Source organism: Aspergillus ruber, assembly GCF_000600275.1.
Source record: "Aspergillus ruber CBS 135680 unplaced genomic scaffold scaffold00004, whole genome shotgun sequence".
Taxonomy (NCBI): Eukaryota; Fungi; Ascomycota; class Eurotiomycetes; order Eurotiales; family Aspergillaceae; genus Aspergillus; species Aspergillus ruber.
Window position 1 is genome coordinate 197,932 of NW_024467300.1, and position 11,865 is coordinate 209,796.

Here is an 11,865-nt window from a genome sequence, read left to right on the forward strand (position 1 = left end):
AGAAAATCATGGATATAAAAGAAAGTCCGACCACAGCGCATGTGACTCCTAAGAAGAATACGCCTATACAATCTTGAACGCGTAGCATCACCTAATTGCATGAAAAGTAAGTGCGCTTAGAAAGCATTCACCCTGCTCACGGACGGTTGCAGATACCACTTGGTAGGTGAAGGACAATCTTCGTCATTATCGAGACAGAGCTTTGGGCTGGCGGGAAGAGGCCAGAGAGGTGCTCTCAGGTTGTGACTCAAATGCGTGAATTTAGAGACATCAAATTCTTCAATGAATTTCTCATCAAGAAGACGAGATTTGGGATGCGAAAAACTCAGATATTCGGGAATGATCATGTCACGACTCCAACCTTGAAGCTTTCGCAAACAGGCAATAACGCAACCGGTACGATGCTTCCGACAATGTTAACTTTGCCATCAATAGCGCAGGGGTCTGTAGCTCACCTTGCCTTTATTGCAATGCACCAAGACGGGCTGGTTATTTCTATTGACCAATATTTCCACAACCTTCGCGATGACAGCGTCGGGAGACTTCAGAGTCAACTCTTTGTTTGGCTGTACTAGGATTCGATGGTGGGTGATGTTCCCTTCCCTGAGAAATGCTTCGTGAGCAGGGGAGTAGGGCTCATCAACGAGTGTCCTGTCATATTGTTAGCATAGCTTGCCATAAAAGACAAAAAATGTGAATATGGGACCAACGTACACAATAGTTTTCAGCCCAAACTTCTTCATGATCGGAAGATGATGCGCTTGCGGGAAGGAACTGCGATATATGCCACTCATCACTTCAGCAAATTTGTCCGGCAAATCTGATTCATTTTCAGAGGATGAGCCTCGACCATGGGTCCTCTCTGGCAGATCAAGTTGGGTTAGTCAGGCCAAATTAGGGAGAAGGAGAAGAAAGTCGGTAACAAAAGGACTGCACGATTGCACTCACCGACTTGGCCATTGGGAAAGACGTGCGACTGGTTATCCAACCGATGTGAAGCCATGGTTCAACCGAATGCAGGAAATGTAGCAATTTTGAATGTGTCGATGCGCAATGCAAGATGACCAAAGTGTGAAAGATTGGTTAAAAACGAGAGACGAAATGGTGAACACTAGAAGAAGCGCGACTCGCGTGAAAAGCTGCAATTTCGACCAACCCACGGGAGCCTCAAGTGACAAAAGACCAAGGATCTAGACAAGCCTGGATAAACAGGTCTGGATTGGGAGAATGAACGGGGTGCTAAGTAGTAGCCATTTTGACGAAGTCTTCGAAGACAGCGAAGTGGATGCTCAAAGACCACAAGAAGTTGAAAGAAAAGCTTGTCTTGAATAAATCAAGACAAAGAGAAAGAAAGAGAGAGTAACAAGAGCTTTGTTTGAAAGAGAAGAAAGAAAGAAGGAAAGAAACAGGGCACAGGGCGGTGAGGCTATAGAAATAGTAATATATACTACAACCAAGCCTGTTTAGGCAATAACGTGACTTCTGGCTGCCTTCCAGTGAAGGATTTAAACAAGAAGTTTATCGCTACATCTATCGAACAGATGGCTTGTATATGTTGAGAACCTTTACTTTTCTTTCTTTCTTTCTTTCTTTCTTCTTTTTTATGATTCTATCAAACCCCCATTAGCGAGAAATATATCAGTTATGAAGCTTCTTCTCCAAGCCCAAACATCTTTATCGAGTTCCTCCAAGCGCTGTGAAATGAAGTCAGCAAAAGAAATGAAGACGACTGAACAAGCTCCGTATACGTACGCTTCACAAACTTCCTCCACAGATATCTCCTTGACACTAGCGATGACATGTGCGACTTGAACGATAGAGACTGGTTCGTTTCGGCCTTTGACCATCAATCCCTTTTGCCATTTCTCCTTCTTAACCGCCTTGGGCAACGGTGGTGCACCCGCCAAGTGCTTGGATGACGCATGGGACGGACGGATTTCGCACTGCATATTGTTAGCAAGGATATTAAATGAATTGAGGGTGGAATGTAAGATATCGCTTACCCAGGGACCATCCGTTTCGATCTGAATTCTATCCAAAGGAATGGCCTTCGCCACTTCAAGGTTCTCCTCCGTCTTCAGACTACAGCCGTTGACACCAATATCGAGACCCAAGTCCACCATTCGTTGCATTTCTTCCAAGGTTCCGGTGAAGCTGTGTACCAATCCTCTTTTCGGGAGCTTCGCCAACCTTGGAGCGATCAGCTGCTCAAAGTCTTCACTGGCAGCACGGGAGTGCAGGAAAAGCGGAAGCTGAATGTCGACTGCAAGGTCTAGTTGAGCTTCAAAATACTTGAGCTGTGGTTCTTTGGCACTAAGGAATAGTCGATCGTAGTCCAAGCCAATCTCGCCAAAGGCTACAGCGTGTCCGCATTGCTTCGACTCCAGAGCCAGGGCCTTGAGCTCCTCAAGCATCCTCGAAGGGCCACCGGGGTATTCATCAAAGGCCTTTGCCTGGCAAGGATGCACACCGACAGTTCCATAGCAGAAGCCAGCTATAAAATGGGATTGTTAGAAGAGCTAAACAGGAGGGAGAGCGACTGGACTCACAATAGTTGCGAGATAATTCCATGACACGACGAGACTCTTCCAGATCAGAGCCGGTGACCATAAATTTCTCGCATCCTACATCGCGCGCACGCTGGATAATGTCATCCATATCACTATCGTGAACTTGTCTCCCATGATATTCTCCCCGGAAAACGGGGTCACTGAGGTTGATTCCAATCTGGTCAAAAATTAGTTGCGGCACCCCCATCACAACCTTCTAGAGTATACTCACATCCACATATCTTAAAAGCTTACTGGAGTGACTCATTTTGGCGGTGGAGAAAGCACGAGAAGTAGAGAAAGATTTTTGATTGATCAAAAGAGGGAAGAAAGGTCTACTAGTGAAAGCTGCGACAGCGGTGAGTAAAGGTAATATGAACACTACAGCTTCCACTTAAGAAGCCTCCGTATTATACACCAGACCGGATATGAGTCAACTCGAACATACCTGAACTATACAAAGACAACCGTGGAAGAAACGAATTCTTCCCCTCTCTAGCTCCGACACGGGTCAAGCCAATGCTTCTTGAGATGTTATTACCTACAGCCAATGCTAGACGCATAGAAAGAAGCAACCCTAAGCCGTGGTCCTAGTACACCTTTACCCAGTATTTTGATATCTGTACAGACGGATGATGCGTCGAAATCGGTGATGTCTGCTCGGTGAATTATTCAGGGATGAGTCATCAGACACATGACTTTATTTGGTTAGGAACTAGAGCTTAATTGGGACTAGCGCCCGTCCCGACCTTAGTGCCCTACGTAGATCATGTATTCTATGTTCTTGATGACCTGCCTAGATTTATGACTCAAACCAGAGAATCCGAATTGAAGCACCCGTATCAGAACACTTCGCTTAAGACTTCAATTTGATAGCTACATTCAAGTCCAGAGCATTACAGTGACAAATTTCAAGAAACAAACTCACCTGATCGTTACTTTGCGCGTCATGTAGTCCTCCCATTTACTCTCACCAGGAATGAGATGCTACGCAACCCTACTTACGAAGAGTTTGACATTCTTGACTGCCCATTCCCAGCCCACTTTGGCACAGCAGTTATCAGTCCATTTCTAGTCATTCGTGTGAAAGACCTGCCCCGCAACCATGGTCGCTGACAGTAGCAGGCCTGCCACTATACCTCACGACTGAGAACGCAACCATCCCATGGGATATCGAAGATATGGAGAATTTGAGATATTGCGGTTCCCAAGAGATAGGTGGTCACGATAGGTGTACCGAGGATTCATATCAGGAAGCACTCTCATTGTTTGAACGACAAGAGGTTGAAATCGTGGAACTCGCTTGATTCTGTGGCTGCTGGCAAGTTATAGTAGCTGGAGACATAGATCGTACATCACTACCGGGATATATACGGAAAACAGTAGCATTTTATCACACGGACAAAACCTCGGTCGAGGAGCACATTGCTCAACACAAAGACGTGCGAGGGTATCAAGAGAGTCAGAAACATAACCCGATTACGCCTTTTCGATCGTGTCGCGATAGGAGCTCCATCTACAGGACAGCTCGAATGCCAGTTTTTGGCCATAGCCAAGCAACGCGTACCACCCGAAGGTCTTACAGAATACCAATGGGTCGAGCAGCTTTGGTGCTGGTTTAGTTAAGAAGCCATTGTCGTTGAACGATATCAGGGCGAGCCATTGTGGAACGTGAAGGAGATGTTATTGGTGCCTTTTTAGTCTTAACAGTAGCAACTTTGGGATTGTGGATACGGCATAAGGACTCGTGTAAAATGGTTTCTGCTTGGTGAAACATGGTCTTTTGGCTTCGTCCTAGTCCATGGAATAAGATTGCTTGCGCTGACATTATTTATAGATTTTATTGTCCGTAGGACTGTTACAGATACCCTCATTTTCGTTCTGCAAGAAAACGACCGGTGAGAATCCCGACATGCTCGGCAATCCACCGAGTCCATCCTGAAAACCAGTTACCGTTCGGGGTATCAACACCGAGACATAATTGATATTTTTTTTTCGCAGATAATTAACTAGAATGATACTGACTAGTAAGCAAATTGAAAGCCGATATGTGACCTGGATTTTAATAGAGCAACGTATATTATCTAGAAGAAGGATAAACAATGATCGAACCGGGGAAAAGACCGACATAAGTGGACCCGATCTTCTCCGCATTCTTAATTCGCGGGGAACGGACAGAGAGCGAGTGTTATTAATGCATGCGATTTCTTGGTCTTAGGTTTCTTTCTACGTTCTTTTTTTTTTTTTTTGAGTGACTACTAATTTCTATTGAGGCAGCACAATGTCAGAGAAACTGCTCTCTGTTGAGCAAATCGCAGGTCACAACACGCCCGAAGATTGCTGGATTGTGGTTGATAAACAAGTATGGGACGCGACAGACTTTCTGAAGGAACATCCTGGGGGATCTACAAGTACATGTTCACTTCCTAGATCCAGGTGATATGCTAATAAACAGTCTAGTTATCCTGAAGTACGCCGGCCGCGACGCGACAAAAGCCTACTCCGAAGTCCACGCCCCAAGCGTCCTGAAATCGAACCTCCCACCAGATAAATACATCGGCCTTCTCGACGAATCGTCCATCACCGACGACTGGCTCAAAGAGCCCCCGAGTGCAAATCCACAATTACTCCTTGAGCACGAAAAACCGCCTCTCCACACCTTGATCAACTCACACGATTTCCAAGTTGTCGCGTCCAAGACTGCTAGTCCCAAGACGTGGGCGTTTTACTCCAGCGCAGCTACCGATCTGTTTACACGCGATGCAAATAAGTCATACTTTGATAGGATTTGGTTCCGACCGCGGGTACTGAGGAATGTGCGGGAAGTCGATACAAGGTCGACGATTCTGGGTGTTGATGGTAGGTTGCCGTTGTTTGCGAGTCCCGCAGCTATGGCGAAGTTGATTCACCCGGATGGAGAGTGTGCGATCGCGCGGGCTTGTGAGAGTAGGGGAATTATGCAAGGTGTACGCACCTCTTTATCTTTGCGTTGGCTTGTGTGCGCTGATTAACTGATTGCAGATATCGAACAATTCGTCCTACACGATGGATGAACTTCGGGCCGCTGCACCATCGGGCAACTTCTTCTTCCAGCTGTATGTCAACCGGGACCGTGCGAAATCTGCAGCACTCCTGCGACAATGCTCCGCCAATCCAAACGTCAAAGCCATTTTCGTGACAGTCGACGCATCCTGGCCCGGCAAACGAGAAGCGGACGAGCGCGTCCGCGCAGATGAGAGCTTATCAGTGCCAATGGCACCATCCCAAGCAAAAAATGACAAAAAAGGCGGTGGTCTAGGCCGTGTAATGGCGGGGTTTATCGACCCTGGCCTCACCTGGGAAGATCTGAAATGGGTGCGACAACATACACATCTCCCTGTGTGTCTAAAGGGTGTGATGTCAGCGGACGACGCTGTACTAGCCATGAAAGCGGGGTTAGACGGGATTCTACTGAGCAATCACGGCGGACGGAATCTAGACACCAGCCCACCATCCATCATCACGCTTTTAGAACTGCACAAACGATGCCCGGAGATTTTCGATAGGATGGAGATCTACGTAGATAGCGGGATTCGCCGAGGTACTGATATCCTCAAGGCCGTGTGTTTAGGTGCGACAGCCGTGGGAATGGGTCGGAGCATGCTCTTTGCGACGAACTATGGACAGGAGGGGGTGGGGCATTTAATCGATAGTAAGTCGTTGGCCCTTTGGTTCCAAGTCGATAGTACTGACCAGTCAAGTCATGCGCGATGAATTGGAAACAGCGATGCGCAATACAGGAATCACGCGGTTGGATGAGGCTAGTCCAGATTTGGTGCATACGGGCGATGTCGACCATTTGGTCCCTGATTCGGCCAAACATCCGTACGCTCGGGCGGTGATTCGAAGGCGTGCAGTGAAGCTGTGAAATACCAGCGCAGATTACAGATAGAATCAACACGTGTTAACCGCCTGTTGTTTGGAAATACATACAGAGTAATAGCAGTAGCAGTATGTAGTAAGTAAAATGCGGCCGCCTCAGTCATGCTTGCTCAATGCAGCCAGTCCACATCATCGCATTCCCGGGGCGGGCCTGAATGAACCCCTATCTACATTGAATAAACTATCACGGGAACATTCTTCTGTTGAGAGTTGGAACTCTCCGAGATCTCAAAACGGAAAGTTACGGTGACATTAGCTGAGACCACGTCAGACGAATTATGTTATGTTCCTGGCTGTACGCTGTAGAATTGGATACAGGATGGGATGATCTTCTCACGTGTCTTCACCGCTCTCAACGTTGAGATGTGTCATCCTGAGGCAGCTATTGGCCATTGGCTAGTGTTGTACGGAGTAGTGCCATGTATTATTATGCCATGTATTATTATGCAATGTAGGATGAGGGGAAATAATGGGTTGGGTCGAGGACGGGGTCCGTACGGAGAACGGAGTAGAGTAGGTCGAAACCCGGAGATTGTAGTACGGTCTGACAGAGTACGGAGTAAGGACAAATCTAAATGCTAATAAGATATCTAATAAGAAATAGAATAGACTAAATAACTCTAATAATTGAATGCTAATGCCAACAGTCATACTCAAAATTCCGAGGTCTAAAGGAAGTCTTTCCGCAAGTGCTTTCCGAACAATACGTGGGGAAGCATAACCGAGAACCAGTCGACTGCGGAGGATCGCCCTGTAGAAAAGTCAACAGTGTAGTCATAGGATTACCAGAAGAATTACTTTTGCTGCTATTCTGGAAGACATAAATACCCTCGTTGTCTCCCTTCCGTTGTTTCCTTCTTCTCTTCTCACGTATCAATCTGTCCTCTCCTACTATACTGAGCTCTACTCAGTACATCGCATCACTCCAGCATCGACCGGGCCAGATCTCCCCACCGATCTTCCCAACAACAAGCATTGGCATTCATTGCTGTTTTCATCTCCTTTTCGTCATCTCATAAATAGCCATCCCTCTCACCCTCTCGCTTCTGCATTCTCATCTTTTCATCTTTTCATCTTCTTCGCATTCACATTTTCATTCCCAATCATCTCTCCAACTCTATATACCACAATGGCTGCTCCCCGTTCCTATTCGTTGCGTGCCTTGCGCATTCTCTCTCAGCAGAACCCGGCTACTCCCTGTCTTCGCCGGAACCTCCACATCACTGGCGCTCAGTCTGCCCAGCCTGCCAACGTTGCAGACAGAACCTCTCTATACTCTGCTCAGACTCTTCCCGATCTCAAGTCGGAATGCAAGAAACGGTCTCTTACTGCTGGTGGTAGCAAGAATGAGGTAAGACGGTGTCTACTATTCGGTCACTGAGCGTTAGGCTAATGTGACTACAGCTCGTTGAACGTCTTGCCAACCATGACTTCCTCCAATCCCGTGCTTTCAGCATCGCCATGAGGAGAATCAACGGCAATGCCTTCGCAGAGTATGTATTCCTCGGTTCATGTTCAATCACAAGCTCAACTAACACACCCGTGATTAACAGCGCCAGTCGTGAATTCAACACCTCCCGCTCCCAGAAAGCTGTCAATGACTCATCTACCGTCGACTTTGCCTACATGCCCTCCATGGAAGAGCTCCATTCGTCGGCTCCTAGCCCCGGTCCCCGCATCCCGATCCTCCCCGACCTCTACAAATCTGCCGAACCCACCCTGACCACTCCTACTGCGGCCACCGGCAACTACCCGCCCATGAAGCCCCAGGTTTACACCGTGGCTGGTTCCACCTCCGACGTGGCTGCCAGTCCCCTGTCGGAAGTTGTGGACAATCACGCCGTGGACATCGACCCGTTCTCGCTAACTGAGACGGTCGGGCGATCGCGTCTGGGCGAGATGCTGCAGCGGCAAGGCGGGTTTTCTTTAAGGAGCTCTCGCCAACCTGGAGAAAAAGGGGTGATTGGAGAATTAATGAGTTCCATGGTGGAGGATATTTTCCCTAAGCAGCTGCGGAAGTAACGGATACCCAGGATGACATTCTTTTGTTGCTTTCTCGTTTGTCATTAGCGTTATGATTTAATAGCCTTGGCCGCTTTTCTTTTCTTGTGTTGTTATGATAAGGACTCAATAATACCAATTACTGTCGATTGATGGACTATACTACCGTTTCCAATATGTAAGTACATAAACCTCGGAGTACGCTACATATTCCGGAAAACGATCAGACCACCGACCAACGTTGGTTGGACGTTGGTCTGACGTAGATCAGTAAACATCCGAGATTATCGGCCCAGAATGACGGACAGAGTTCGACTCCGTTTGCCCGATAGGCACAGGTACATTGGGGGGAGGTAGCCGCGGATTGATCGGTGCCGCCCGTTGTCTGGAGATAATTCGGACCGCGGAACAAGATCAGATAATAATCTTCCGCGGATGATAATCACGGGATGGATTGTGAGGAGTAGAGTGCTCCGTACGACGTACCCCTGTTAGAAGGGAGTAAAGTATTAAGGCTAAGCTGTGTCTGCAGTGCAAAGAACTACTCCGACGTCCCGATCTTCTCCGATCTGAGTATAATGACATGTGAATCAGCTGAAGGTGTACAAGGACTGTTTTGTTTGTTGCATATGATGATGAAGTGTTGGTTGATAGATGATGGATAGGGAATTGCATATGCAAACAGCCATTGTTGGATTAGCTCAAGCGGCGTTCTCTAGAATTAGTGAATGAATCTCGGTTTCCTGCATTGTGGCTAGGGCTACCGCTTTGTACTGTCTGGCTGCAGTTGTATGGGGTATTTGTATCACCCCTCGCGTTCTCTACAATCTTAGTAGGATACTCTGTCCATGTCGTTCTCCCCTCCAGAACTTCAACTTCATCTACGATCTATATACTCCTTATTCTATATACAGACCAAAATGAACTGGATTCATACTTCTATTTTACCTCGCAAGACACCAAGTGTTTTCAGGGTCTTATACCTCTGATAGTCTTCCCAGAGCTACTAGTTATACCATCCGACTCGTTAGCAGGAGACCGCGACGAGGTCTACGTCCAGTTTACAAAGTGGGGAATTGATTATGGCAAGTATCCGAGAGAACAAAGTCTCACTGAAGATGAGCAGCACGTTCAACCCACTGCTTGTGTTTGCCTTTCAGGTGAGATTCTTTTCTATTGTGGCAGTATGTGGAATACACGTACCTGACGGCAATTTGCGTTGACCTATGGATATGTTGTACGGTCCAAACCCCTCCAACATGGGTCGCTCTTTTCGTTTAGAGTGAGAAGTTCTGGCGTGTGAGTGAGCATCAACTGCTTTGCTAAGTGTTGATTGAACAGCAATAAGTGTTGATATCCATCCTGGACTGGTCGTTATATGTACAAGTCTAGACTACATCGCAAGTTTTTCGGACACACCTGTGTCAACTAAAAGCTCGCGTTTCCGCTAACTCTTTTCTGCTGGTATTAGTGCTTTCGTGATATAAAATACCGCCAGCAGATCTATTACTTACTGTTGACTTTATAGTAGCAGCTTTCTCATGCTTTATGATCCCTATTTGCTATATATACGATGCGGTATTTTCATGCTGTATCAACTGGATGGGCTATTGGTACACTCGAAATCATAATCTTCAGCAACCAAAGGATCTGATAGATTTCTCGATTCGTTGGTAGCTATTGGAGGACTGGAATGCTGACGTTTTCAATGATGTCTAATATAGCGCGCAAAGAATAAGTACTAGTTTTTCCCCTTACGATGCAGCTTCGCTGTGTCACAGGGACAGAACCACTCTGCGAAGCATCAGTCTCCGTGCAATGACGGTATTAATCCTCGAAGAATACTTGTGGCATCATACTTGGCACTTCCTCATGCGGGCTTCACTGTCTTTCGTTCCTATCTGTGCCTCGATTCACAACTTGTCAAATTATAAACTCCTAGTCAGGATGATCCGGGAATTGAACAAGGGGGAACGGGAACTTCCTCCTGAGAGCATAACGGTACACTTCAGGTCGGGTTGCTGAACGTAGGCTATGACAACTAGCCCCGGAATTTTGACCTGCAGCTTGTCTTTGTGCCAGGGCTGTTTGCGCTAAAATGACCGCTATATACAAATCTCACGGCAGTTTAGTGTAAGTCGTTATTCTACTCCCCTGGTATGGTTGAGTAATTTCTTGATACTAATGCACTGTCAGCTTGTGACTATTATAATAATCGGTAAGCATGAGATCTATCTGGGCTCGCTAGTTATCACCAGACTACGGAATTATGCGTCGTAGCTCACTATGACCCAAGTCCGAAACGTTTGTCCGAGACACCGGTTGATTATCTTGTTCAAATTCTCCTAGGCTGGCTTCGAAGCTTCTTGGTGAATCAGTGGCCGTTTCAAAACGATTCAAGTGACAAAGATGACTAACTCTAATTATCATTTATAGAAACTCCACTGCACATACTCTGATTCCGAAAACAGAAAGCTCGACGTACAATCGTTCCTCTTTTGTCTAACTCTCCAGCTTCCAAGTCAGATGGCGCCCGCTCACTTCATAGAGAAAGCTGGGGGAGGGAAAATGGCAGCTTATGCTCACAGGTATTCTCGGTATGGTCAAAAATTACTTGTACATGACGAAACTGCGTGACACTTCACGAAAAGGAAGTTGAAAGATCACAAGCCCATACAGTTCACAAAAATGTCTTAGTTGACGATATATTATCACTACAACCGATATTTACATTCCATATGCGAAGCAGATTGTCTTAAGGATATCCTTGCTGTGGCTGAAGTCATGTTCTGCTGCTGCGCTCCTTGGTCATATTTATGGGTCAGCGGGATGTAAGTATATATCATATCGTACTTAGGTTAGACATTGTACTGACCAGCACCTTTCTAGATGATGCCGACCTGCTTCAGCAAGCCACCAACGACTTGGCTGAGTATCAAAAGTCGACCATCAGGCACCTATGAATCCTGCGACAGAGTGAAACTGGCACCGAAGAGCATCCTATCAATACTAGAAGCCGATACACGATCCTTGAGTTCAGAACTGAATAATTTAGGGCTATGGGGACGTGAATGCACTGCATAAATGCCAGGTGGCTGTAAATGTATGCCCATGCATCATTACAGATGACGAGTAATGTGGTAAGCCCCCATGGCACCCAAACGCTTAGTTCTATATGTCCACCTCCTGATGAGATGATTTATCTTGAATCAGAACATGCCATTAAAAGTCCATACAGTTCCCGAAGCCCCATCCTTGTGGGCCTCGATGGCAACGGGTAGAAGAGTTTGAGATAAATTTATCTTACTCACCCGGTGAAACTCTAGAATCTTCCTACGAAGTTGTCACGGTAATTCACATTATCGACTAGCATCCTCTTGAAACCGACGTGACC

At 46.6% G+C, this 11,865-nt stretch overlaps 4 protein-coding genes across 4 annotated transcripts; 2 read left to right on the top strand and 2 right to left on the bottom strand.

Annotated features, from left to right (window-relative positions):
• Nucleotides 1-116: 116 nt before the first annotated feature.
• On the bottom strand, nucleotides 117-1,003 carry yphA (tyrosine phosphatase family protein; the record flags this gene model as incomplete). The annotated part of the gene is made up of 4 exons (XM_040779981.1): nucleotides 117-404; nucleotides 456-651; nucleotides 715-862; nucleotides 949-1,003. 4 exons carry the CDS (start codon nucleotides 1,001-1,003, stop codon nucleotides 117-119), a joined length of 687 nt encoding a protein of 228 aa, XP_040641592.1.
• Nucleotides 1,004-1,642: 639 nt separating this feature from the next.
• Nucleotides 1,643-2,817, bottom strand: EURHEDRAFT_449407 (3'-5'-exodeoxyribonuclease; the record flags this gene model as incomplete). Its single annotated transcript, XM_040783809.1, has 5 exons — nucleotides 1,643-1,694; nucleotides 1,753-1,943; nucleotides 2,004-2,494; nucleotides 2,550-2,727; nucleotides 2,782-2,817. The coding sequence occupies 5 exons, from the start codon at nucleotides 2,815-2,817 to the stop codon at nucleotides 1,643-1,645; spliced, it is 948 nt and encodes a 315-aa protein (XP_040641593.1).
• A 2,013-nt stretch (nucleotides 2,818-4,830) lies between these two features.
• On the top strand, nucleotides 4,831-6,456 carry EURHEDRAFT_512993 (putative mitochondrial cytochrome b2; the record flags this gene model as incomplete). The annotated part of the gene is made up of 4 exons (XM_040786115.1): nucleotides 4,831-4,960; nucleotides 5,010-5,515; nucleotides 5,571-6,240; nucleotides 6,290-6,456. The coding sequence occupies 4 exons, from the start codon at nucleotides 4,831-4,833 to the stop codon at nucleotides 6,454-6,456; spliced, it is 1,473 nt and encodes a 490-aa protein (XP_040641594.1).
• A 675-nt stretch (nucleotides 6,457-7,131) lies between these two features.
• EURHEDRAFT_409198 (uncharacterized protein) lies at nucleotides 7,132-8,676 on the top strand. The gene is made up of 3 exons (XM_040781024.1): nucleotides 7,132-7,821; nucleotides 7,875-7,963; nucleotides 8,024-8,676. Exons 1-3 carry the CDS (start codon nucleotides 7,600-7,602, stop codon nucleotides 8,490-8,492), a joined length of 780 nt encoding a protein of 259 aa, XP_040641595.1. The 5' UTR covers nucleotides 7,132-7,599; the 3' UTR covers nucleotides 8,493-8,676.
• Nucleotides 8,677-11,865: the final 3,189 nt, after the last annotated feature.